This window comes from Recurvomyces mirabilis (assembly GCF_035927965.1).
Source record: "Recurvomyces mirabilis strain CCFEE 5264 chromosome Unknown scaffold_6, whole genome shotgun sequence".
Lineage (NCBI taxonomy): Eukaryota > Fungi > Ascomycota > Dothideomycetes > Mycosphaerellales > Teratosphaeriaceae > Recurvomyces > Recurvomyces mirabilis.
In genome coordinates this window covers 45,573-70,959 of record NW_027041940.1, presented here as the reverse complement: position 1 = coordinate 70,959, position 25,387 = coordinate 45,573, and the positions used below count along the sequence as shown (strand labels likewise).

Sequence of the window (25,387 nt, the reverse complement as noted above, 5' to 3'; positions counted from 1 at the left end):
GAAGCTTGTGTCTCTTAACATGAATCGCTTCGGCTAGAGCCGCCGCTTATCTAGCTCTTTCCCCATTCGTCGCGCTTCGTCGAACAAGGCAGGCACGATGCTGGCAGTCAGTCTTGCAGCACCCTGTAAAGGCCCTTGTGATAGTGCTCACTACACTGTATCTAGAGAATGGTACCCTTGTGCGCTTAGCGCGGCGGCGACATAGAACAATTGAGTCTCGACGCAATGCCCGAAACAAACTTTCCTCGCGTACGCCCCCTTCCCGGCGCCTTGATGCCATTTCCATGCAGTTCTGTATACAATCTGATTCATTCCTGTGCGACTAACAAGCTACTCCTCCAGGACAACATCACCCTCCTGCTGCGCCTCGCCACCAACATAAGCCGTAAGTCTCTGCTTCTCTGCCTCAGGCGACGTAATTTCCATGTTCTTCTGTCCAGTCTGCATAGCTGAAGATGCCATGGTCTTCTCATCATGCTTCTGTACTTCCTCTGCATTCGCCGGCGCGGCCTCGGCATGAGCCAGCGACTTCTCCAGGCCAGGTTGAACTTGGCTGTGCTCGTCAATTACAGCCGACGAGACACCGGAAAGTGGCTTATCGCCTTCTGCCCCAATAGCTTCATGTGTATGAGCAGCGGCTGAGCGGTCTTCAGACATGCTGTCTGATTTGATATGCATAGGTGGCTCCTGCGTATTTTTCTCCTCGTTCTCGGACAAGACTCTTTCGAGCTGCGCGTTCGTCTCGGCCGATGGCTGCGCATGAGATGCTGCCGATGCAGCAGCCTCACTAGGCGCAACTTTCAGCTCATCAGTCTCATCGATCTGCCAGAGCGTCATGGGTGAGCAGAAAGAGAATCCAAAAGACTCTGTAGCACTCGCTGGCTTACGCCTTGCTGGGCCTTTAGCACGGCTCTTTCGTGCATCCACCAAAGGCTCCTTGGGTACATCATTGACCTCAGCGTCGGGTTCCTGGGATTTTGGTGGACCCTGTGGGCCGAGCTTGAGACGAGCGTTGAGGTCGTTCATGAATCCAGCCTGCATTGCTGCGATCTTGCTACCAGCTGGTCTTGCAGGTACGGCAGGCTTGGCCTTCTTCTCTGGTGGCGACGTGACTGCCTCGTCGCTTGCGCCCGAGAGTGACTTGGCTAGAGGTGCACCATCGGCATGGTCACCATGTCTTGCAGGGCGAGCAGGTACAGTAGGCTTAGGCCTGTCTGTGATAGTAGGTCTTGATCGATCAATGACCTGCTCCTCGTTCGTGCCAAGATCGGGCACTTCCCTTTGACGTGTATCCTCATCCGGCTTCATTTCTTGTGCCAACCCACTCCTGCGCTGAGGACGAGAAGGTATACTAGGACGGTGGACCTGTGTGTAGCCAGTCGTACTCCTTGCTTCCGCATCATCCTGCTGGTGTGGTATAGCAGTAGTTGTGGGTCGATCCTCGGGAGGACTCCTGACTTCATCCATCTGCGGTGAGCTCACGGTCGTCTCGAGGCGCATGCTATCAGGCGTATCTTCCCAGATATCGGAGCTTGGAAATCGCTGCACACCAGGTCGTCCAGCGTGCAGATCATCCATTACACCGGCTTTAAAGTGTGGTTTAGCAAAGGTCTTGCTATCGCTAGTCATGTCGGCGGGATTCTGCGTCTTCCTCGCCTCTTCTTGTTCGGGCGTCTCGAACACCTTTCCTGGATCAATGCCCTCAGCTGGTGGCGGTGCCCGTGCCGCTTGCGGCGGCTCCGGTGTCTGCACGGTCGCCTGGTACTGCAGCGAGTTCGGTGTGTCCTCCCAGACATCTTGACTAGGGAAGTGATGTCTAGACAAATCTGGCCGCTTCTTCTTGAAGAGTCTCGGCCGACCGTCATCCTTTTCGTCCTCTGGGAAGAGTGGCTCATACTCCTCGATTTCCTCAAGTGGTGTACCCATACCAGAACCATGGTGGTCCTCATGCGAAACGAAGCGATGCAGAGGGCCGCCTTGATAGCTACCGTGCACACTGCCGGGTCTACTGGTGGGACGACTAAGACTCCTCCTACGGCCGTAATCGTCGCTGTCGTAGTGGTCATCAGAATAAGACACATCCTCAGGGTCCACGGCCGGTTGCAGGAAGGCGCTACTTGGTCTCTTCTGAAGCTCGTCCGAAGCAAGGATTGGGATGCCTTCTCCAGTCTCGACAAACCATCCGCCACGTGCCTCGGTATTGCCACCTTGAGGACCTAGATCGATTGCATTGTCCACCGGACCACCTCCGGTAACCTTATTCGTGATGCGATCTCGTGGATCAAGGTGGTACACCTCGTTTTCGTTATTTCCATGCAAATGCGAAGTCTCGTTGAAAGGGAAGCTCTGCTTGCGAAGGGACGATTCCAGAGAAGGCAGATGTTGGTCACGTGATGGCACTTTGCGGAGCGGCAGTTCTTGCATGGGCATGGGCGACGGTGCGGCGGAGTTGTTGCGAGAGATGAACGCCGTGGTAGCCTCGGCAGCGAAGTTTTGAGTAGGTGTACCGATGGCGGTTGGCGATGTACCTGCAACGTGTTAGCTTGGTCTACTAGTTGTCAACCGTCTTGCTTACCCATGCCAATGTCTGCCTCGTTCGAGACTATGCGATTGAGCTGATCGCTGCTCAACGCGGTCTCCGGGCGAAGCATGTACGGATTATATCCTTCCTTGGCAGCTTCATTGGGATGTTTCGCGACCCACGCCTTTTCGAACTGATCCTGATACTCTTGACTGCCGTGGTGGAGACCATAGCTGCCTTCTGGACCGAACTCTTGTCTTGAGCTCCTCTTGCGGTGATGGTTACGCTGGCCGCCATCATTGAAGAAACCAATACCTTGGCTGAACTGAGACTGCGTGGGCGCCGGGGAAGGAGCTTGCACATCACCAGCATTAGGATACAGTGGAATCTGCTGCCCAATCCTGGGAATGTCTTCATGGTGGTCCATGCTGTGCATACTTGGCGGGCGGCCATTCTGCAGACTCGAAGTCGAGCGGGTAAAGCTCGGCTGCGTCCTCAGCGAATGCGGCTCTGTCGAAGGAGCACGACGAGGACGGTCATCATGGGTCCTGCTGGTCACGCGACTCAGCGGATCCTTATGTACGTCGTCGTCCGGCTGGGACTTGCCGATACCAGCTGCGGCAGCAGTCGTTGAATCGGTGCTGGTGACCGCAGAGATACGGCTGGTGGCAGTTGACTGAGGCACGGAAGCCTTGGGCTGGTGCAACGGAACATCCGCTGCCACGTTTTTGGTCTGTTCTGGTGCAGTGGCCGCCGCACCACGAGCTTCTGCTGGCAGCTGATCGTAGCTGCTGTATTCAATGCCCTCGTCCCCAACGTGTGCCGGCAGAGATACGCTCGGAGGTCGGCGTGGCGCCTCGTCTGACGGCTCAGGCGCACTCGGAGGTGCAAAGGCGCTGCCATTGGCGTTTGGCATGATGTTGAAAGGCGAGCGGGTGGAGTCATCTCGCTGAGGAGACGGGTCGAGCTTGCGGACGGGGCGCGGTGGTATTTGGGGCATCCCTTGCTTGACCGACGTCCGCTGGGGTCGGGGAGGTACAGGTGGCATCGACATGGTGAGAATGTGCTGGCGAACGATCAATCAACGAAGATGATCAGGTCTGCTGTCTTGGTTAGTATGGCGTCAGAGTTTTGCCAGTCTCTTTATCGTTTGAAGTCGGGTAGGTGATTTTGCTAGATGTGAAGGGCCGGGTAGTACATGACTGCAATAAGCTGACAGGGAGACAAAGGGTGGAAGGGTGGCACAATGTATGGTGCGATGGCCGTAATGTAGGTCTGCATTGCATTGACCGCTACTGTCGCTATTACACCATTGGACCACGAGCTTGTCGCTGGCCTCGAACGTGCAGCCTGTCCCTGCAGATGCTTCTGATAAGGGCGGTACAAAGTGACATTTTCCTCCTGCTCACCTTTGGTCTGGGGGCGTGATTCGTTATGGTGAAGTCAAAGAACAAAAAGCAAATCGCAATAGCAATGGCAATAATAATAGCAGTAGTAGTCGTGGAGGGGTAGTATCCAGCACCGAGTAGTAGTGCGTCTGATACGTACGAACAGAGTCAGGTGGCCGTACAAGTTCTTAAAGAGCAAAGTCAGGCTTGTTCCTGAATGGTCCTGCGAATGACGACGCTACCGATCTGCGATGCCTGCTTCACCCGCTGGCCAATGGGAGCTTTGACTATTACCACTGGCGATCGTGATTGTAGTCCACTTGACTCACGCAATCGTTCATGATGGCAACGTGCTTCCCCAATGCGTCCTCGTCTTGCTATAATGCATCTCTCCCGGCAGGATGTATGGCTCATGGAGCATCCCAAATCCTCACTATACTGGTACTATAGTCGAGCTGCAAAAACTTATCCTAGGCCCCACCCCGCAGCCGTGACCCCTCGGGGCATTCGTGGCGTATGAGCATGTGAGCACGCCAACGCCGACGACGACATTCAGACTTTGCACCAGTCCTTGTCATCGCTCTCATCCGCGGCAATGGTCGAGGTCCGAAGCAGGAGGTACCTAGACCCTAGACACCATGCTGACCAGAAGACTATGCACACTGGCAGCCTCACCGCCATCGAAAACCAGAAATCGCTCGGTCTTTACCAAATCGGTGTTGGTTGTAAAACGAAAATGCCTCACTCATAGATCAGTATAGTGGCCACCAAGCTTCGACTCCTGAGCGGTATTTATGTAAAGGAGGTTGGGTTGGCTCGGGGTGAGCGATATATCGTCCGTCGATCACATCACACCTGTCTCCGTATGAGCGAATACGATGTGCTGGCGATGATCGGATATATGTTGCGCCATTTGAAAGAAACTGTCTGACTCTTTAGACGACACTATTATATCTCCACGAAATTTCTCTACGAAGGCCAAGCAGTTACATATATCCTGCTATGCAGAGGCGTAACAACAGCGAAGCAGCCCAGTTCCTAGCTCAATTCTACACAACATCAGCGTACCAAATCGAGCCGACTAGCAGCTTCCCAGAACCACATCCTCTACGTCGACTATCTTCGAGCACCTCTCCAACGAAGTCCAGTAGCCCGAGCATAGTCGACAGCCACCACGAGAACCACTCACCAATAAGCGATCCAAGCTTCGCCTTCTCAATCTCAAGCCCAAGAACATCAAGCCTGGAAAGTTATCGCAAGCCGTGATCGCACGACCTACGCTCACAGCAGCCCATGGAGCCCATCTTGACGATCGCGGCAATATGGGCAATCTTCGCGGCCTCGGCCATAGGCCTGGAGGTGGCGGCTCAACCGTCTCATCTCCTTGTGGGCGGACGCAGTAGTAGCGATGGTTATGGTGGGTATGATGGGCCGAGTAGATCCGGAAGGAGATCTTCTGCAACACGTAGAGCTCGCATCTAGACTGTCAGTCTCTCGGTTATATGTAGCTCAACTCAACTCCACGTTTTCCTACATCAGTGTATCATGACCGTTGGCACGAAGTACTTGTTCGCATCATGGATAGGGAGCATCTAACTTGTTCTTGCGCGAGGCGGCATTGGAGGAATGTAGCACGAGAGATGAAGCTACTTCCCCTACACCACGTCCTCCCAAACCATGTGCGTACAGACCTTATCCGTGCTTTAATACACACGTGGCCCATTACGAGGACCCGGCCGGGGCTGAGGTGCTCTCTAGCCAGACATCCTGTTTATTTTACCTGTGAGGGCTGCTGCGAGGGGTGACTGTTCTCTATCGGCTCGGAAGGTAGTACTCTTAATAAAGTATATGTGCTTGTCTTCGGAGGTAAGATGTGGAGGGAATCTAGGATGGTATTCCCGTTCCAGATCAAGATCAAAATAAAAGGTGGTAGAAAGCGGGCATATTCGCGCAGTCGCTGCCAGTTCGTGATAGTGTCGAGCGCAAACGCGAATGCCGGAAGCCTAGGCAGGATCGAATGCCGCTGCAGACACTCAGTAAGGCGGTTACAGTTTGCGTTCTGGCAGTGCCGGCAGCATATCGGGTTGGGAAGGCGACCTGTCCCTGGACGTTCAATGCTATCTCAAGGCCAGCGTCGAAATTGATAAGAGCAGGGAGAACATGATGGTGGGTATTCGTAATATGTATCGCTCCGAGTCGTAGTCCAGACATACGGCTAAGGTCGTACTTAAGGATAGCTATATATATGCGGATCTGGTCTTGATTAAGCGATTCACCTGCTCGACATTTTCTTCGAAAGCTGGCAACTCGAAGCTTGCGGCAATCGCTAGTGCCGCTAGTCTTACTCAGTCGGCGGACAAATACGATGCTGTTGATGTTAAGAAACTGAAGCACCGTTGAATCCGCTAAATCGACATGGCTGGTGACCGACGTCCACTCCATCTGGCGGTAGAGACTCCAGTGTGGCTCCATTTGATTGGGATCACCCTCCACACCATCCTCATAACATCCTTCATAACAGACTTTATAGGGCGCTCCATGCCATCCTCCATGCCATCCTCTATGCCATTTTCAATGCTATTTTCCATGCCATCCTCTATGCCATTTTCAATGCTATTTTCCATGCCATCCTCCCATGCCACCCTCCATGCCATCATTTCCAGCCGATCCATCTTTCTTGACCTGTCCTACCGTACGGCTCTCCGTATATCCCCGCTGTACCCGAAGCCACTCGTTATTATCCGCAAGGTAATTCCATCTTGCGTGTTTTGAAATACTCATGCCTTCAGTATCAGGGGTGGTGTCATATTCCCGACTGCGACTAGCCGGTACCAGATGTCCTTGATAGCCGACGTGGTGCATGCGGTGTTGAGCCATGATATCAGATCTGGCTCTCAGATGCGCGTTATCTATACTTAGTTCTGGGTCGCACGAAAGTGTCGAAGTGACTAGTCACTTTCTGACTCATTGTTCTCCACCAAATGATCACTCGCTGCCTCCTCCTCCTCCTCCTCCTCCTCCTCCTCCTCGCCCATCTCATAAGGCAGCAGAGGCCGACGTAATGTCTCCACTCCTATGCCGCACGGCAGGGCTTCGCAGTCCTTGGGCCGAAAGTGCCAGTGATGTGGCATAAACCTGTCCGCATAAATGCTGGGTGCGCGAATTCCATTGTTCCAAAACTTCGTGGCGTGGTTGTGCGCCAGTGGCGCATCCTCATCAAAGCCGAGGATGACGATAAGATGATCTCCAACGATATCCCGTTCTCGCGCAGATACTGTGACTAGGAAGGTCCCGTTGGTCAGGCCTAGCATTGTACGGGAGCATCTGAAAGGACTCGCCCAGTCGATACGGCTTTGGTATTGTGATCGATTCGGGGGTCCGATGGCTGTGTGCATGACATCTCGAGAGGATTGTGGCACTGACGCGGAGCGAGGCGCCTTGAGCTCACGAGATCGATGAGATGTTGTCGAGACACAAATACCCTCACCGCGACCATGGTCATCAGCGTAGCTGCTGTACATCACATCTTTCCAACAAAGAAGCCATCCCGGTATTTCTAGTGGTGACGGTAGCCGGTGATGTTCCATGAGTAGCTCACCCCTATTGCTATCAAACATGATCAAATATTCGTGATGCGCGTGCTCATCAGTCCACGGTTGCGGTGGTCCCGAAATTACCTTACGGAGGTTCAGATGGACGCGATACTCACTTCCGTTTCCAGTATATAATAAGCGGCTGATTGTGCAGTCTCTACGGCAAGTGATCTCGACCAACGATGACTGGACTGCATCGAGACATCGTCCAGCCGGATCAGACTCGAGACTGAATCGCTGATGAGAGATTGTTGTTTGATAGTCTCGTTGAGGACGGTCGACAGAGTTGGTGAGTATGCAATCGCTGCTGAAAACATCGATGTGGTAGTGTGCTGCAGACAGGAGGAGCACGCGGGGCACTAACCTCCTGAATACTTTGTCTGTGGTGATGCTGTAATTTTGGAACTGGTATTCGTGCAGTGACCGCGTGACAGCAGAGTACACCGCAAGCATGCTATGATGAGGTTCATTCCCAGGCATGAGGACTGTCACCGTCTTCTCGTTGGCCGCTATGTTGTATATATGAGCTGAAGGGAGACGTGAACGTTCTAACTGTGACTCAGCAGCTCGAGATGAAGCCACATAGAGCGCTCCGTCAGATGTGATGAAGGCAAGAATCTCGCCAGTCATGGCAAGTGTCAAGATGTTCTCTCGTGCTATACCGCAGTACGCTCGCTGCGATCCTGTGAGGAGGTTGCGTGTAATCACTTCGCTATGTCGCCCACCTTGCTTGACGATATAAGCAATAGTATGGTTATCTAATGCGATCCACGGTACCATGTGCTCGTGAGCCCATCGGACTGAAGCATTCAGCGGCACGGAGAAGCTGGTGGAGTAGAATGGCCGACCGAGACGCTGAGCCTGCATGTTGCGAACTGCTCGACGTAAGGTCATGTCTGCTGTCTGCTCGCCCAGACCTGGCAGCAAACGAGGCAGTCGACCTTCCTGTCCAAGCCTAGCAAGCAAGAAGTCCGCAGAACTCAGCACTGTGCGCCACCGCCGAGACACGAGCTGCAGTCTCCAGGCACTGAACAAAGGTAAATAATCGAAGATGCCTTGGAACAGTTCGGTCGGCAGTTGATGGGCGATATCATGGCGCTCGGAGATGAAGCCTATTAGAGCAAGATGCTCATTGATGCCTAAGTGCAGCACCAGTTGTTTCAGTGCCGCCAAACGCTTGGCCTGGTCCGGGATGGATGTGTAGAGGGCAATGATGGCGGTGCCCTCTTCTATTTCCGCAGGCCGTCCAGCTATAGTATTGGTATGGAGGGCCATGTTATGGGAAGTGCCGTAGCCAGTGCCGGAGACTTGACTCAACCCTTGAAGACGATCAAAGGTCGTCTGCAACACCCAGTCTGGGACAAATGTCCAGGCACCTAGCCACGATTTACAGGTGTTCAACAGCGAGGACAATTACTCAGACTTGATAGAAAGAAAAGCAGACACATCTTTTGGCTACTTGCCTTGTCGTGCGCGGACCTAGACCCGGTGTTCGCAGCGTGTGGCGGTCGCACAGCAGATTCCCGAGTCCATGGAAATGGTGATGGGTGTAGCAGGTGCCAGTGGATCACAAAGACGGTTTCAAACCCGCAATGGATCAGGTGTTGTCATCCTGCAATAACAATAACGATTCTGGTGGAAACGGCCAACGGTTGCACCTGCGGGTTTTGATGGTAAAGGATTCTGTGGCGTCGTCTGCTTGCGCGATGTTGCGGGTGGGATTTGGTGAGTTCGAGCTACTGCGGTGGTAAGGGCTAGGGTTACTACTTGCATATGAAGGATAGGGAACTGCCTGCTCGCTCGTCGCGTGGCACTCACACTGTCTTCAACTTTTATGCTGCGATCGTAACATTACTCGTCGAGCCAGCACAGACTTCTCAACACGCCTCGAACGCCGTCGTTCTTGCTTCGACTACCGAGAGGGCGACTGCATTCACCATTCGAGACTAAAGTTTTGTGCAACGGTTTGGCCCGAACCGACGGCGCTCCGGCGCTTTACTCGATGTAGCAGACTTGTGGGGAAGTTGGAAGATTAGCTTTGTCAAGGAGACCCTACAGTACAACCCACGGTCGTGTGAAAGTAAGAGACACACCTTGAGGCTCGTGATCTTCCAATACCTGCACTCACATTTGTCGCAGCTTTTTCCTTCGGCTCAGACTCGACCCGTCTCGACTTAGCTTGTCGGCTGCAATGGGATGAAGGAGGACCAGTAGGCATTTGGTTGCGGCACATACTAGTTACCACAGCGGGGAAGGACGAGCATTGTTGGGAGCACGCCGCTGCTGCACGCATATACCGGGCAGAGAAGGAGCTAGCCCGCAGACGACTGTACTCGATACGGCAGCTCTGCCGGAGAGCTTCGACACGAGTACAAGAGCAATATCGCATCTTCCCACACCACACTATCTCCAATGGCAGCTGTAGGCCTGACTCGCAGCCCGTTCCAAGGCGAGTCGCACAGCTTCCACAGCCAGCAAATCAAGAGCATACCCATACTACCCTCGGCCGCGGCACACACGACCCACACGATCCCTTCATTCGACGCAATGGACGTCAGTCCTCGACAACAGCAGCAACAGTCTGCGCCTACTGCATCAATGGCACCCCCGTCTAGCGACAGCACCAGCGGCGATAAGACACCCGAAGCATACCCATCAACACCAAACGAGCAACAGCAGCATCTACCTGTCCGACAGACAACGAGCAACGGCGTAGCAGTACAATCAGTGGGGGCAGCAGCAGCCGCTCAACAACCCAAGGTGGTTCAGACAGCCTTCATACACAAGTTGTACAAGTGCGTCTCTACACGGCTGGGCCAGACGAAGCCTTGCTAACACTGCTACAGAATGCTCGAGGACCAGACTATACAGCATCTCATATCCTGGTCCAACACGAACGAGAGCTTCGTCATGTCGCCATCGTCCGACTTCTCAAAAGTTTTAGCGTATGTCGATCGAAGCTTATTCCACGTGGATATGTGCGCCATAGCGTGTCACCGGACTACAATACTAATGCGAGTCAGGCAATACTTCAAGCATACCAACATTTCCTCTTTCGTGCGTCAGCTGAATATGTATGGCTTTCACAAAGGTATATCGTCTGAGCTAGCACGCCAAGCCATAGTCGAGCCAAGGCTTACACTGCCACAGTGAGCGATGTCTTTCACACTGGATCGCCGGACGCACCACTTTGGGAGTTCAAGCATGGAGCTGGCAATTTCAAGCGAGGTGACCTCGTTGGCCTGCGCGAGATCAAGCGTAGAGCTTCACGACACGCACTCATCCATCGCGACTCCTTCCCCGCTCCAGCTCCGAAGATGCCAGTACCAACACTAGTCGGACCACCTGTTGAGCAGATGGCAGATCCACTTGAGACTCGTCTCAACCTTATGGATTGGACGCAGCAGGAGCTATTTACCCGCCTGGTCAGAACCGAGGAGGCATATGCCTCTGTGACAGCCAAATGCCAGACACTCCTCGAGAACATGACGAGATGCTATCAGTGGAATCAGGACCTCTCGACTCAGCTCTTGGCTCTGGTGCCTGACCCTGACAACCCTGTCCACCGCGGGATCTACGCTATGCGCCAAGACATATCACGACAGATGGAACAGCTTCGGAATGTGGATGAAGTCCACGATAGCAGCTTTGGCAACAAGCAGTCCTACTTCCCCAATACTGCTGTCCCTGTGGAGCCTGTCATGCCTGCTTCTCCTCGACAAAGACCCTTTGACGAGTCACGACGCCCGTCTTTACAAGCCATGGGTCGACCTAGCTCATTTAGATCTGGGATGCCATCACACCTCCAGACATCGCCACGACGATATGGCTCAATCGGTACTGGTCACGGAGCATACTCACCAACCTCCTCGCGTCCAGCTTACCCACCACCTCCGCCACCACCGCAGCCGCAGCACCAGCAACCGCATCCGCTGTCGAATATGCAATCACCCCCTGCAAATCTAGCCCGCCGACATACGTCAGCGGATATCCGTATCCATGGCTGGCAAGGGGGACAGCCACCATCATCTTATAATCACGGCAGCTCACCTTATGCTTCGGGTCAGTCATCTTCGGCATGGCCCTCATCTCCGCGAGCGACCGCCAACCCTGGGGACCAACAACTGCGAGACGCACTCGCGCAGTACGAACTACCCCGAGCATCACACATCTCGTCACGACAGCATTCGCCGCCACCTCCCGCAGCTCACGACTCCGGTGTGCCATCCTTCGGAAGCAGTTTTGGTAACTATGCCAACCCCAACGATGCAGGATGGCAGCTTCCTGGCCCAAAATATCCTTTTAGGAATCTAGAGACGCCTGGTGGTCCCAGTCGGAGGAGTAGCATGGCGAGTAACGTTCACTCGCTGCTGAATCCGGCTGATACTGCCGAGCGTGAAGGCGAGGATGAGGGCCCCGATGAGAGGAAGAGGAAACGAGTGTTATGATGCATTTGAATTCGTTCGAAAATGAACTACAGCAATTTCTGTTCCTGTATACCCCCACCTTTATTTTTACAATATCGAAGCATTTTAGGAGGCGCATTTGGAGTAGTTGGTAGTAGATTTAGCGAAAGCACTCTTGGTCTCACAGTCTTCTTTTCCTCATATCTCACTTTGACGAGGCGGCTTGTGAAGTTCTTAGCGGACTGCAATGCAGCTCTCATGCAGGTACGCTGATCACGTTGTGAGCTCATTGGTCTTCGACTGCAGCTTCGTTGATCGACTTTACAATTTCAACGATACTATAACTTGATATCCGTCTGCGAAGTTCTGTTCTTCTGCTTGTAGTTACTCACATCAAGATATCGTAAAGATGGCAGTGGATCTACAGGAAGTCCACGACTTCCTAATCGGCATAGCAGCCAAAGCAGGCAACATGATCCTCCAAGCAAAACCCGTACGAGCAGGCACAGGTGAAAAAAAGAACTCGGCCGACCTCGTCACGGAGACGGATCAGGCGGTCGAGAAGATGGTGAGCACGACTTTGAAGGACAAGTATCCTGGTTTCGAGTCTGTGCTGCGCGAGAGATTCCACAGATATATATGATGAAGGCTGACATATTATCCAGATTCATGGGTGAAGAAACCTACAAAGAAGGCGACAAGCTGAGCGACAAGCCAACTTTCATCGTAGACCCCATAGACGGCACGACCAATTTCTTCCATGGCTACCCATACCTCTGCGTCTCACTGGGTCTGGCCATCGAGCAGAAATCCGTGGTAGGTGTGATCTTCAACCCGTTCACCAAGACCCTGTATACTGGAATTAAGGGCAAAGGGTCCTGGATCACAGACCATGCACATGACCAAGTACGACTGCCTCTACGTGAGGCGGAGCCGATGAAGGATCTGAGTACCTGTCTCGTAGCTGTTGAGTGGGGCAGCGAGAGGGAAGGTAATGACTATAAAGTCAAAGTCGAGACGTTTCGGAAACTATGTGCGAAGAAGGAAGATGGTGGGGCGATGGTGCATGGTATCAGGTCGCTAGGGTCGGCAGAGCTGAATATTTGCTCTGTGGCTGCTGGGACGTTAGATGTGTACTGGGAGAGCGGATGTTGGGCGTGGGATGTCTGTGCTGCTTGGGTTGTTCTTGAGGAAGCGGGAGGTAGGATGGTTGGATGCCATGAGGGTGATTGGGAGCCGAGGATTGATCAGAGGCGGTATATGGCTGTGCGAGGTGGCGAAGGGCAGAAGGCGATTATTGAGGAGTTCTGGAGCTGTGTAGAGGGCAAGGTCGAGGTTGGGTATGATATGGTATCTTGAGCTTTTCACCCTAACATCAGTGTATCGTGAGGATCTTGTGCCGGCGTTCGCTGCTATAAGGACTGGCACGATGCCTAGGCACGCTCGAGTATGAACGGCGTATTGGTCTCGACGGTTTATTGCGAGGATCGTGCAGCACAGTCTGCAAAAGACACCGCAAAGACGTAAGGATCGTGTCCGATACGTTGCAGGTAAGGTCTTGTGCCACACGACCTCCTTCGCCACACGTCCTATGGGTATGCTAGGGTTATAGCTCATAGAGTAGCCATGGACACAGCAGACGACAACACTTAAAATAAAGGGTAGTGGTGGCCGACGAGTCTCATGTCTCCATTACCTAGCCTACATACACATCATCCGCAGTGATCCACAAATCTCCTACAAAAAGCGTCGTGCCAAAAATTGACATACTCAACCGTCCTCCAGCGCTTCTCCCAAACCAGTTGAAAGTCGTGCGTCGAGAACGGTGAGGCCCTTCGCCGTAATGGCGGTAGTGGTCAGTCTGTGGTAGAAAGTTACAAAAGCCAAAAAGGAAAGAACCGCGAAGGCAGTCGCTTGGGCTGATGACACATGTGCCCCCTTTCAGCCGCCAAGTGAATGGAGGCCAGAAAGTGTTACACATGCTTGATAATGTCAGGATCCGAACAAAAGAAACCAATCCTTCCATTCTTGTTCTCTTCGCCCGTGTCGAATGAGTGATAATATCATCTGCACCCTTCAATCAACAAGCAAATGCCATGTTCGTGCTCGAAAAGGCACAACGCGTCAACGCAATCCAGTCTGTGTAGATAGTAAATGATCGAGAAGCGATAAGCCCATGCGCCGGTGAGAGGTGAGAGCTATGCTAGCTCGGAGCAAAATCAATCTTGCATTCTGGTCCGTGTGTGTCGCGCGGTGACTGTCAAGCTGGCAATCTGTGTTGAGGTGAGTTAATGTTCCAATCTATTATTCGTGGGCTCCGAGCTGCATCGATCTGTTCTTGTGTACGAGTGGTCAATCACCTGTCCAGTGCGGGTGAGCGGCCGTTGCTGTTAGCACGACGGAGAGTCAGTATTGGCGTTCGATAGCCAAGAGTAAAGACAAGAGATATATGAGACAGGAGAAGAGTCAAAGTATCACGAATGAGAAAGCGAGACTTGCCCAACCTCAACCACATCGTCAATATGATTGGCCATCGCCACGAAAAGATCGAAGAAAAACTGTCCTCCTTTCTCCATCTCCATTTGCATCGTGCCACTGCGTTTGAAGGTCTTGCGGCTGCGGATGATGAGAGCAAGGTAATGTGCGCGGAGTCGCGAGTCGCTTGGCGGCGTGTTCGCGTAAGCAAAGCGTGCACTGCGCAAGATTGTCGCCACGTCGATGCCAGACTGCAGGCCTTGCTTACGAAGAGTGAGGCGTTGCAGGTCTGTCAGGCCGAAGCGCAGGGCAGTGCAGTAGATGACTGTATCGCGAAGGACATAGTCACCCACGCCATGGTGGTAGACGACAGCGAGTTCGTTGAGACTGCCGGCTTTCTTTCCAGAGTCGAGTTGAGGGGAGATGGATTGCATTGTCAGGTCGCCTTGACCGTCCTCTAGCGCATACGTGTTGCGCTTCCTGTCGTGCAGGAGACGCGGGTAGTAATCGCCTTTGTACATGTACTCAAGGACGGCGGAGAAGACCTCTGGCTCCTCATCGGGGAGTGTGATGCGACGCTGGCCAGGAGAGGCGAAGAACTGCTCTCGGCAGGCCTCGGCGAACCAAGGCGAGCGCGACAGCACATCCTCGTGCGCGGCGAAGAGACGCTGGTCCTTGCCCACGGCTATCGTGATGATAGCGCTGTTGAGCTTGGGTGAACAGCCGCCTAGAGAAGGCGAACTGTCGGGAGTCGCGTCCTTGAGCGCGTCGCGCAACCTCTGCTTGGTCGTGTCATCACGAAACGAACGCTTCGAGATCTTCCTCGCCTTGCCCGCCTTGTCCTTCGACGCAGTGAAGGACCGTTTGAACATGGTGAGTAGGTAGCGAAGCGCGTGCTTTCCCAAACGAGCGATGGTGCGGGTTTGGTCGGGTTGTCGGAGGAAATGAGTGGTTTTAGTTGGTGAGGTGAGGTGAATGATCGGCGCGCATGGAAGGCAGAAGCCTTTCGCTCGGAGTCGACACACTCGTGAGAAGTGTGTGGCACCAAAAGCGATATTGTCACAGCGGTAAGGAGGAAAGGGAAGAGGAACGGGTGGAAGCTGGAGTCTTTATACTCACGCCAGATCCCTGCAGCCTTGACGATTGGAAGTGAGGCGGTGCATGAATTGTGGGGCAGAGATGCCTTATTATTATTACTCTACTCTCACTCTATCATCACCAGCAAACTCGGCAAAGTAGAGCGTTCGATCTGTCACTGCCTGCAGAAACTCACACATTCATTCACACCCTGCAGGAAGTTCACTCGAACACTACTGCGTGTTGTTAAGTCCTTCAAATTTCCTTGAACTCTCTTTGCAAGCTTTCCCTACCATCAACTCGAACACCAAGAGTTACTACCAACAGGATCACACAAGATGGCAGGAAACAAGAGGCTGATGAAGGTATTTTGAGGTTTTGATGCAAGAGACGAGCCATGCTGACATTCTTCACAGGAGTTGGCAGAGAACCAAAGCACACCACCACCAGGCTGCAAAATCTCCCTCGAGAACGACGATGACATCCTCCTATGGAACGTCACCATGACGGCTCCCTCCGACTCAATCTACGCTGGCGGCAACTTCAAAATCCTCATCAAGATTCCCAAGGAGTACCCATTCAAGCCTCCAGTCCTCAACTTCAAGACCAAAGTCTACCACCCAAATGTCACAAATGATGAGAACGGCTCGATGTGTCTGGGTATGCTGCGACCAGACGAGTGGAAGCCGCCGAACAAGATCTCGGACGTGTTGAAACTGGTTCGCACGGTGTTGGCTGCGCCACAGCCTGATGATGCGGTGGAGCAGGGTATTGCGGATCAGTACAAGAACAACCGCAAGGAGTTTGAGAAGGTCGCGAAGGATTGGGTGAACAAGTATGCGAAGTGAGAATGCACTACTGCAGTGGAGGAGTATGAGTTGAACATACTGGGTGTCTACAATAGACTACGGGCAAATGGAATCTGCTTATAGGCGTTCAGGGCCAGCGCTTACTGATGTGAGCTTGCTGCATAGCGTTCGGCGTGATGAGTGTAAAAGAGACCGAATGCATATCAAATCTTCTGTTCACTCATTGCCGTGTTGGTAGTCTTTAATTTCTTGCATCGTATTACACATGTTTCACTGCCATATATTGTACTGTATCTGACCACGTGCTTGTGGCGTCCTCATCAAACGATCGTCATGCGTGGCTGCGCTCTGCAGGGGTTTGTCTCTCGCATGCGGAGCCGGCGCCAAATTCCCGTCAAACGATCGCCCAAACTTGCTCTTGCTGTTCAGTGCTGACTCGACGCGCCGTTGGCTTAATTGCAGCTGCACTACTACTCACGCGCCTGGTGTGGATATTATCTGCAGGGTGTTCCATGGTATATGAGTGAGCGTTACCTGTCAGGAGATGAGGCCTTGTTGTGATATGTGCCGGCGTGATCCCATCATCCCGGGCTTCAGGACTCTCGAGAGCTTTGAATTGTCTGGTTGAGGCCGTAATTGGGATGACTAGCTTCCACTGCTAGCAATATGAGGAGCAGGAAGAAACATCTGAACATCACCAGTGTGGGTGATATACTTCATAACACTGCACGCCTGTCCATGAAAGGTCGAGAAGTGATCGAGACGAAGGAGCATCAGCTTCTGCCCGTTCGCTGAGCACGAAACAGGCAACATGAACACCCCACAGCAGTATCAACGACCAGCCGGACCCCTACCCGAACCCCATCTACCACTTCGTAAAGCTTCAGCTCAGCGACTACAGCAAAGACATGCACCGACACCGATCTTTGCACACTCGCACCACCAAGTCCGTGGCTTCAATCCTGCGCCAGTGCAACCACTACCTCATATTGATGCTGTGTCAGCAAGCTCCGAGCATGCCTTTGCTGGACGAGATGTGAGAAGACCTTCGAAGCTGCCATTGGGTAGCTTGGTGCTACGACAAGGTCAAGACCTTCATCACCTGCCTTCACGAGACAGCGACACGAGTAGCAGCGGACCGTCGAGAGAGCTGGCGCGACCACCTTCTTCACCACTTCTGCCACCACCAATGTCGCCTGGACAGAGATCGACCAAAAGCTTGAGGAGCTCGAGATCGCTGGGAGAGGGACTGAAGGGCATTAGGCAGCGGATCTCGAGCGGCAAGAGCATAAGAACGAATGGCAGAGCGACCCCGGACTCCATACCTACACCGCCCAGCTTACCCGACGGAGAGCCTAGGCAGTCCTTTCGCTCGGCATTGACCAGTCACTCGAGCTACATGAACAGCAGCAGCATTAATACGGATCTTAGCAGTTTGCGAGATGCAGATAGTTCTACGAGTGACTTTGTCCATGTATACCCGGAATGGCCTGCGACGGAGGAGGGCAGAGGGAGTATGACAGTGGATGATGCGATCGGGATGTATGTAGATGGATTCGAGAGTGCAAAGGAGAGTATGGATACGACGAGGAAACAATCACTGCAGGTGGACAGGCTACCCACTAAGCGCAGCATGGATCTCCACGGGAAGAGGTCGCTACAGATCGATAGGCCTGTATCGCAACCATCGAAAGTGGAGAACACGAAACGACCGAACCTCTCTCACCGCCGCAGTCAAAGTGCGAGTCTACTCAACCAGTGGACGAATCCAGGCCTAAAGGTACCACAGCCGGAGAGTCGGCCTTCTTCGGCCAGCATCATCGATGGCACAGCATTGCCTCCGGAGCCATCCGCACAGCCGACCACAGGGCCGGCTCTACATTCAGTAGTTCCGCGAGACCGCTATGGCTTTAAGAAGGCATCTCCCTACATCACAGTCGACCAGTACGATGCCTGGGACGCTGTATACAGCAAGCACATCGAGCGCCGAACCAAGAAATGGCAGATCCTGATGCAATCATATGGACTCACCGTTGACCGACCACTTCGCTTCCCACCGAAAAGTGACAAGATCAAGAGATATGTCCGGAAAGGCATACCGCCGGAAATGCGTGGAGCAGCTTGGTTCTGGTATGCTGGTGGGCCTGGCAGGCTGGTGAAAGAACCAGGGCTTTATGCGAACTTGCTGCAGCAGGTCGAGGATGGTCAACTGAGTGATAATGATCGCGAGCATATTGAGAGAGATCTCAATAGGACGTTTCCGGACAATATCCGGTTCAAGCCGGATGTGGCGTCCATGGCGGACCTGCAAGCTGGTGCTGGGGTTGGTAGGCGGAACAACACGCCTGCCGAGCCGGAGGTGTCCATGGTCAGGTCATTGCGTCGCGTGCTTCAGGCTTTCGCGGTACACAATCCTGGTATCGGCTATTGTCAATCGCTCAATTTCATCGCTGGTCTGCTCCTGCTTTTCCTCGATCAGGACGAAGAGAAGTCTTTCATCTTGCTCGAGATCATTACTTCGATCCACTTACCCGGTACGCATGGCGTGGCGCTAGAAGGGGCGAACATCGACATCGCGGTCCTCATGTCCTGCGTCAAAGACTCCTTGCCAGGCATCTGGGCCAAGCTGGACGACAAAGGCGGCATGCTCGGCTCTACCGATCCATCTGCGCAAGCCTTACGCTTACCAACAGTCAGCCTCGCCACAACAGCCTGGTTCATGTCCCTCTTCGTCGGCACCCTGCCCATCGAATCCGTCCTCCGAGTCTGGGACTGCCTCTTCCTCGAAGGCAGCCGAACACTCTTCCGCATCGCCCTCGCGATCTTCAAAGCAGGCGAGCGACAAATCCTAGCCGTCAGTGATCCGATGGAGATTTTCCAGGTCGTGCAGACGATTCCGAGGGGGATGCTGGATGTGAACGGTTTGATGGAGGTGTGCTTTCGGAGGAGAGGGGGGTTTGGGCATGTGAGTCAGGAGCTTATTGAGAGAAGGAGGGCGGAGAGGAGGAAGGCTGTTAGGGCTGGGGTGGAGGAGGCTGGGAACAGGGGTGAGAGGTGGAGGGGGAGGTGGAGGAGTAAGACGAAGGTGTGAGGTATAGATATGGCTGGTAATCAGGAACGGCCGGATAGCTGCCAGGGATATGGCATGATAAGATGGATAGAATCATACAGTACACGAGATTTCATATGCTCTAGCACAAGTTACTACGAAAGTGCCGGAAGGTTTGATGCCGCGACGCCGTAGGTGAGCAAGAACCACGCCGTGAGTTCGGGGTCTGATTCATTTCTTCGAAGACAACAGCTAGTTGCTCCTACAGCTACTGCCAATCACCTCTATCGATTTTGTCACCTTGATGTCAAATGTACTGGCAGATAAATACCGCTGGGGTGAGATTGCTTCTATCTTGCTTTGGAAGAAGTCGCCGTCGCTACTCCGACGAGACGACCGGTCAGCAAATCACGAGGAGCCCGCATATGCCAATCGTGCGCCCACCACTGTGGCGTCCGCTAGGGATGTGAGTGGTATCTTGATCAAGAGAGACAAGGACTTTGACCTGCAGCGACGATACCGGCAGTATCATGGATGGCTGCACGGAATTAATGTCGACGCCCTGACTTGTGAAAGTAAAAAAGTAGCGATTGTGCTCAGCCCAAACTTTGGCGGAAAGAATGGTATCTCATTTGAGGCAGGAATCCGCTTGAGGTAGAGGTAGAGGCAGAGTAGAAGGTAGAAAGGGTGAAGTTGGAAGGCGGCTGTGCTGTCCTCCAGCACGCTGATGTTTTCGCAACGATCGCAGCTGTTGCCGACCAGAGCGTCTGATACGAAGAGATTTGAACAGTGGCCTCGCTAGACAGCTCACGGCTTGGGCACAGAAATCGCATCATGTTGAAGCCTGTGCTGCATCTAATTTGCCTAGTCGCAGCGCCAATGCCAAAGAGTTTCCCCAAGTACAATTCAGTGCTTGCAAATCCGCTCCATGTGAACGGAGGGTGTCAGCAAGCCTTTCATTGATACGCACGGCTCGAGCAAAGCCATGCAGTGGTGTATTAATCTCGCCATCAGAACCTTTCGCCTCTTTGTATGCTGTCATGAGAATGTTGGCAGTGTCGCCATCGCAGTACTGGAAATATCTATTCCATACAGCTTCCTGGAATCGGGTTGCGCGTGGCTGGCTCGCGCTGGGTGTAGCTACACTGTGCTGGACGAACATCGAGAGTGCCTCTGTTTGGATCTCTACACCAATATGAAAAATGACGTTGCTAACATCGAATTGAGCAGTGGCGTTAGTACGATTTTCTAGCAGGAGTTCGATCATATCATGTTCTGTTTGGTCGAGCCTTGTCTTGTCATTGATGACTGCGTGGAGTGGTGTGCGACCATGCTGGTCGTGAGTGTGGCGTCCTGCCTTGGCCTCCAGTAGAAGTCGAACGCGCTCTGGACATCGAGCTTCTACCGCGCGATGCAGAAGTGTACTACCGTCGTGCAACGTTGTATCCAGATTCGAACAGTACCGTAACAGTAGCCTCAGGACGTCTACTGACCGCGAGTCAATCGCATCGTTACCAAACATTGCTATCTCCAAAGGCGTTTGATTCGCGGCATTCAAAATCTGCGTCTTTGCACCATGTTCCAGCAACGTCTGCGTAAGAGAGACCTCGTTCTGTCTGACCGCCATGAGGAGCAAGTGACCACCAGCGTTGATGTTGATACTCACATCAGCGCCGTGCTCGGCGAAGACATTGATGAGCTCGAGTGTGCTACATCGCAGCCCAGGACGACATCTGAGGATTTGTTCCAGCGGAATACGACATTCGATCTCTGGTCTACCATTCCGAGGATTCGCTTTCAATAAAGTGCGAATAAGCGCCACGTCGTTGCGCATGATGGCGACGTCGAGTGCCGAGCCATATATCCATGTTCGTTCATGGTGATCGTAAATTTGCAGGACCTCGTCAATCTCCACTCCCGCCCGGATGAGCGCTTGACAAGCCCAAGGAGATCCGCCGTGACAGAAAAGCGCAAGCAGCGACATACCGAGCTCTTTCACACACAACGCGTGAGTTCGCGTCAGACAATGCTGATGCTGCGAGAGCTTCTCAATAGCATCTTTCTGGCCCTGGCTATCAAGACGAAAACTCTCGCATCCTTTGAAAAGCAACTTCAGCAGCTCAAGGTGCTCGATCGTGTGAGTGGGTCTTTCTGTTCTCGCCAGCCCATACTGCTTCGCAACCAAGGGTAAGGCATGACGGTCACCGCCGATAGTACTTTCAGCTAATACTGCCAGCACTTCGAACTTGATTATGCTTTGACTGGTGGATTGCGAGATTCCAGGGATTACATGCATTACATCCTTTTCCAGACAGCTCCTCTTCGAACATGCGCTTAGATGCTTCAGCAAAACGTCCTCTCGTTTGACAAGTTGACCGCATATCGAGCAATTTGGTCTGTGGATTTCCGGTGATAGTCCCTCAGTAGTCCCGTGATCGTATTTTTCGTGACGAACCAGGCCATCCTTGCGTTTGTAGCTTTTCATGCATCCTGTACATTTGAAGACCGTCTGCTCGCGACTTTCCAGTGCAGACTTTCGACGCGGCATCAGCACAACAACGCCTCAGGGGCATGGGGGCCACTGGAGGGAACAAAACGGACATAAGTCATGCAGATCATACTCGATGGCGAATTGGGCAAAGGAACGGGAATCGTGTGAGAATGAGTACATCCCATAATCAGAGGGAAATCGACCACCTAAGCGAGAGTAGAGTGCATGGAGGGCCTTGAGGGGAACCGTCAAGCCCGGTATGGATATGATGCGCGAGGGAGGAGGAGCCAAAAGTCGTGGCGAGCTGTCGCCCTCGTTCGAGTGAAATTTTCTCCTCGACTTGGGGTACATCAACAACCATCTCGAAGGTATGTACGACGCTCTACAACACGTACAAGACGTCAGACATTTCGTACCGTTTATCGAGACTCTACTGGGGTTCACGACACCGTTGAGATTCTTGGACTGGTTTCGGAGTAGTAGACGCCCAACAATTCCACCAGAGATCGCTCGACGCACTTGTCAGCGCCTGACGATGGACTGCCGGGACGCATCGCATGACGAGCCTCTGCTGAGTGCCGTAAAAGCGTCTTCTGAAAGCCATTTCATGGTTGCCGGTACGGACGACTTTAGTGAGATGGCAAGCCCACTTACGACAGCTGGATGGAGGTGAGTCATGCTCCATTTTTTTTTACTAATCGGGAACAGCAGTTGGGGGAGTGCTGGGCCTGCTGGGCCTGCTGGCACACTTAGTAATAAATGCGGCTCTGCTGAAGCCTCAGGCATACCAATCTCACGGGTCGCTCACACCGCACGTGACCCAGCCATAGAGCATGCAGATCGATGGGACGATATCCTTTCCTGGCCGCCCACGTACGATCCCGATTGGATAACGACAGGCAGTACCCCGGGACAAGCTATCCATGGCCCGTCAAGTCCTTGGTCTGAGGACATGTGTCACAATCTCGTCGACAACCTGGGCAGCACCGAACTCTCTTTCTCTAATGGTTGGACGTACCATACGCCGGCCGATGCACTGGGAGAAATGCAGAGCGCAGTCTTAGCGAGCGAGGCGGAAGCTACTGTCCACTGGCCAGTCCAAAAGACCCATCCGCATATTGTGGCCGATCAAGGACAACCGAATCTACACAGCGATTTCGTCGTCAATGAGCAACTCGCGACTCTCAATCCTGCTATTCTCATGCGTCCTTACCCAGCAATTGACCGAGCGGCTCATGTCATCCCTCCCGTCTCACCCAACTTTCTGAAGCCGACTATGGACACACAGGTGCCCGCCATCTCCTGCCCCGACAAGGAGTCAATCCCGTCCGGCCAGCAGCCCGGTCGCGTTCTCAAGTGCGCCTGGCCTGGTTCATCCTGCACTTACATATCTGGGAGAGGCCGACCTTACGAGATGAAGCGTCACATGGACACTGTGCATCTCAAAATTCGCTCTATCTGTCGCCGTTGCGGACGGTCGTTCTGCAGAGAGGAGAAGATGCTGTCGCACCTCCGTAACGCTCATGCTGGTATACCTACACGTCAACTTGCTGGCGGTATAGGCCACTGATGGTGTAGTCGGGTCACGACCTGCTGTCGGGCATAGCTCACATGCCGGAGGCTGCGGACCATGAACCGTCTTCTGTTTTGAAACGGCCATGTACTGATGCGATCTGCCGCGTTCTGCTTTCACCATGCCCTATCACGATTTCCTTTTGCACTAACGGCCACGTATATAAGTGAGCTTCATTGGGCTTCCCCTCTGCTTCCTTTGAGTGCTTTCGTTCGTAGGCGTCTATAGCTGTGTTACATTTTGGATATATTTATACCTCTTTTGAGCAAACGCACGTAACGTCGTCGACATATCACGAAGCAGCAAGGTATTGCACGGCAGCAAGCCACCACGAACATGTCATATGGCAGGCTATCCCACAGACTTACAGCACATCAGGCATGAGGCTGGCACGTTGATCGACGCTGCGTGCTCTGATATGGTCGGCGAAGTAAGACAGGATCCTCAGACGAGCGTGTACTCAATACGGTCTCATGCTGACGCTAACGACTCGGAATGCACTTGCGCCGAGTACATTTGCTACCTCTTTCGCCTGCACCAGAGTTCTATCAAACTCACCAAGTCCATCCTGCTCGCTAGAACAACTCCTCTCTCATCTCCTCCGTTAGTCGCTCGCTCTCGCGGTTATCGTGTCCCTCATCGATCCAGCATGACCTCGAACTGACATGCCCCTTATTCGTGCGCACCGCGAGCTGGAAGCCGAGACTCCCGACGAAACTGTTATACAGACGCTTTTTCAGCGCCTCATGGTCATCGTGAAGGTGCATGTGAGCGGGCATTCTGTACTGCGTCTGAGACTGCCAAGGCTTGAGATGGAAATGGATCCTATCCATGACCTCCCCAAGCTTCACGCCATTGTCGTTGCGAAGAGTGGCTTTGTAGGTCGTCATTGCTTTACCCGGAAGCTTGTGGACGCGACATTCGATCTTCAGCTTGCTAACGGGTGGTTGCGTTATGAGCATATTGCGCCAACTCCCACCTGGGTCGAGGAGGAAAAGACTTAGGGTCCATCTCGAAGTCCATCATGAACTTGACTTTGGCATCGAGTTTCAGCATCGCGCCGTCGGTCGCTAGAGGGTTGATTTGGACGATCAACTGCTGCGGTGTGGTGTCCGACGATTTGTGTGTGACAACCGGGCAGTTCGCAGTCATCAAATTGGGGTCGGTTGATTCAGGCGGAGGTGTGACGGTCATCCACCGTAGGAATCTCTGGTTCCTGCCCTGGAGAATTGGGAACAGAAAGAGCTTCTCCTGGATTTTGGACGATCCTGTAATGGCGTTACGCCAACTAGCGCTCACGCTCTGGATTAAAAAGATGGTTCTGAAGTCGCAGTGGAGAAAGATGATCTCGAGAATTTCGGTGGGCAGTCTCTGTGAAGCTGACGGTATGGCGTTGTCGAATGTATGCTTGATCTTGCTACTCGCATCGAAATTGCTGTCAGAGCTGGTCTTGGAGGAAGTCATGGTGGCGGCAAGGCTGTGATCGCGATCGAGAGCGCAGGTCGGAATGATCATACGGTCAACTTCTCTTGCTTATAAGCATCTTTCACCATCGTGTTTGTCAAGCGATTCACGTCTGATGCGGTGCTTTTCTTTCTTGCTAGCGCAGGTCGTTCCTTCCTCATTCATCGTGCCGGACTACACGCTTGCACAAATCCCCTCAAAGGAACAAATATCTGTACCACAGCACCATCACCAATCACAGCATATCCAACACTGTTGCAACAGTTCGACATCATGCTTCTCGCCATCATACTAGAAGGCACATCCCTCCTCCTCCTCCTCCTCGCCATCGGCATCCTCTTCTTCAGCATCCTCCACCTCATGCGCCTCGCCCGCATCGAACCCCCATACGAGATACCAGAAGGCCGCATCTGCATCGCCTTCGTCTTCCAACGCTGGTTACTAATCCGATGGGGCCTCACCTGCCTACTCAACATCAATCTTCTGTCCATGTGCATGCATAAGTGGACTCAGCATTTCGGGGCGACAGCTTTACGAGCGC

General features: G+C 53.1%; 11 protein-coding genes across 11 annotated transcripts; 5 read left to right on the top strand and 6 right to left on the bottom strand.

Annotated features, from left to right (window-relative positions):
• Positions 1–330: 330 nt before the first annotated feature.
• LTS14_002789 (uncharacterized protein) lies at positions 331–3,575 on the bottom strand (the record flags this gene model as incomplete). The annotated part of the gene is made up of 2 exons (XM_064835494.1): positions 331–2,528; positions 2,576–3,575. 2 exons carry the CDS (start codon positions 3,573–3,575, stop codon positions 331–333), a joined length of 3,198 nt encoding a protein of 1,065 aa, XP_064696544.1.
• A 3,282-nt stretch (positions 3,576–6,857) lies between these two features.
• Positions 6,858–8,777, bottom strand: LTS14_002788 (uncharacterized protein; the record flags this gene model as incomplete). Its single annotated transcript, XM_064835493.1, has 1 exon — positions 6,858–8,777. The coding sequence occupies one exon, from the start codon at positions 8,775–8,777 to the stop codon at positions 6,858–6,860; it is 1,920 nt and encodes a 639-aa protein (XP_064696543.1).
• Positions 8,778–9,914: 1,137 nt separating this feature from the next.
• On the top strand, positions 9,915–11,950 carry SFL1 (Flocculation suppression protein; the record flags this gene model as incomplete). The annotated part of the gene is made up of 4 exons (XM_064835492.1): positions 9,915–10,297; positions 10,349–10,447; positions 10,526–10,576; positions 10,627–11,950. 4 exons carry the CDS (start codon positions 9,915–9,917, stop codon positions 11,948–11,950), a joined length of 1,857 nt encoding a protein of 618 aa, XP_064696542.1.
• A 367-nt stretch (positions 11,951–12,317) lies between these two features.
• Positions 12,318–13,267, top strand: LTS14_002786 (uncharacterized protein; the record flags this gene model as incomplete). Its single annotated transcript, XM_064835491.1, has 2 exons — positions 12,318–12,514; positions 12,574–13,267. The coding sequence occupies 2 exons, from the start codon at positions 12,318–12,320 to the stop codon at positions 13,265–13,267; spliced, it is 891 nt and encodes a 296-aa protein (XP_064696541.1).
• Positions 13,268–14,127: 860 nt separating this feature from the next.
• Positions 14,128–15,255, bottom strand: LTS14_002785 (uncharacterized protein; the record flags this gene model as incomplete). Its single annotated transcript, XM_064835490.1, has 2 exons — positions 14,128–14,181; positions 14,413–15,255. The coding sequence occupies 2 exons, from the start codon at positions 15,253–15,255 to the stop codon at positions 14,128–14,130; spliced, it is 897 nt and encodes a 298-aa protein (XP_064696540.1).
• Positions 15,256–15,798: 543 nt separating this feature from the next.
• Positions 15,799–16,308, top strand: LTS14_002784 (uncharacterized protein; the record flags this gene model as incomplete). The annotated part of the gene is made up of 2 exons (XM_064835489.1): positions 15,799–15,825; positions 15,877–16,308. The coding sequence occupies 2 exons, from the start codon at positions 15,799–15,801 to the stop codon at positions 16,306–16,308; spliced, it is 459 nt and encodes a 152-aa protein (XP_064696539.1).
• A 772-nt stretch (positions 16,309–17,080) lies between these two features.
• On the top strand, positions 17,081–19,976 carry LTS14_002783 (uncharacterized protein; the record flags this gene model as incomplete). Its single annotated transcript, XM_064835488.1, has 2 exons — positions 17,081–19,316; positions 19,642–19,976. 2 exons carry the CDS (start codon positions 17,081–17,083, stop codon positions 19,974–19,976), a joined length of 2,571 nt encoding a protein of 856 aa, XP_064696538.1.
• A 174-nt stretch (positions 19,977–20,150) lies between these two features.
• NAS6_2 (putative ankyrin-repeat protein) lies at positions 20,151–21,152 on the bottom strand (the record flags this gene model as incomplete). Its single annotated transcript, XM_064835487.1, has 1 exon — positions 20,151–21,152. The coding sequence occupies one exon, from the start codon at positions 21,150–21,152 to the stop codon at positions 20,151–20,153; it is 1,002 nt and encodes a 333-aa protein (XP_064696537.1).
• A 1,192-nt stretch (positions 21,153–22,344) lies between these two features.
• On the top strand, positions 22,345–23,379 carry LTS14_002781 (uncharacterized protein; the record flags this gene model as incomplete). The annotated part of the gene is made up of 2 exons (XM_064835486.1): positions 22,345–22,478; positions 22,518–23,379. The coding sequence occupies 2 exons, from the start codon at positions 22,345–22,347 to the stop codon at positions 23,377–23,379; spliced, it is 996 nt and encodes a 331-aa protein (XP_064696536.1).
• A 578-nt stretch (positions 23,380–23,957) lies between these two features.
• Positions 23,958–24,272, bottom strand: LTS14_002780 (uncharacterized protein; the record flags this gene model as incomplete). The annotated part of the gene is made up of 1 exon (XM_064835485.1): positions 23,958–24,272. The coding sequence occupies one exon, from the start codon at positions 24,270–24,272 to the stop codon at positions 23,958–23,960; it is 315 nt and encodes a 104-aa protein (XP_064696535.1).
• Positions 24,273–24,318: 46 nt separating this feature from the next.
• On the bottom strand, positions 24,319–24,846 carry LTS14_002779 (uncharacterized protein; the record flags this gene model as incomplete). The annotated part of the gene is made up of 1 exon (XM_064835484.1): positions 24,319–24,846. The coding sequence occupies one exon, from the start codon at positions 24,844–24,846 to the stop codon at positions 24,319–24,321; it is 528 nt and encodes a 175-aa protein (XP_064696534.1).
• Positions 24,847–25,387: the final 541 nt, after the last annotated feature.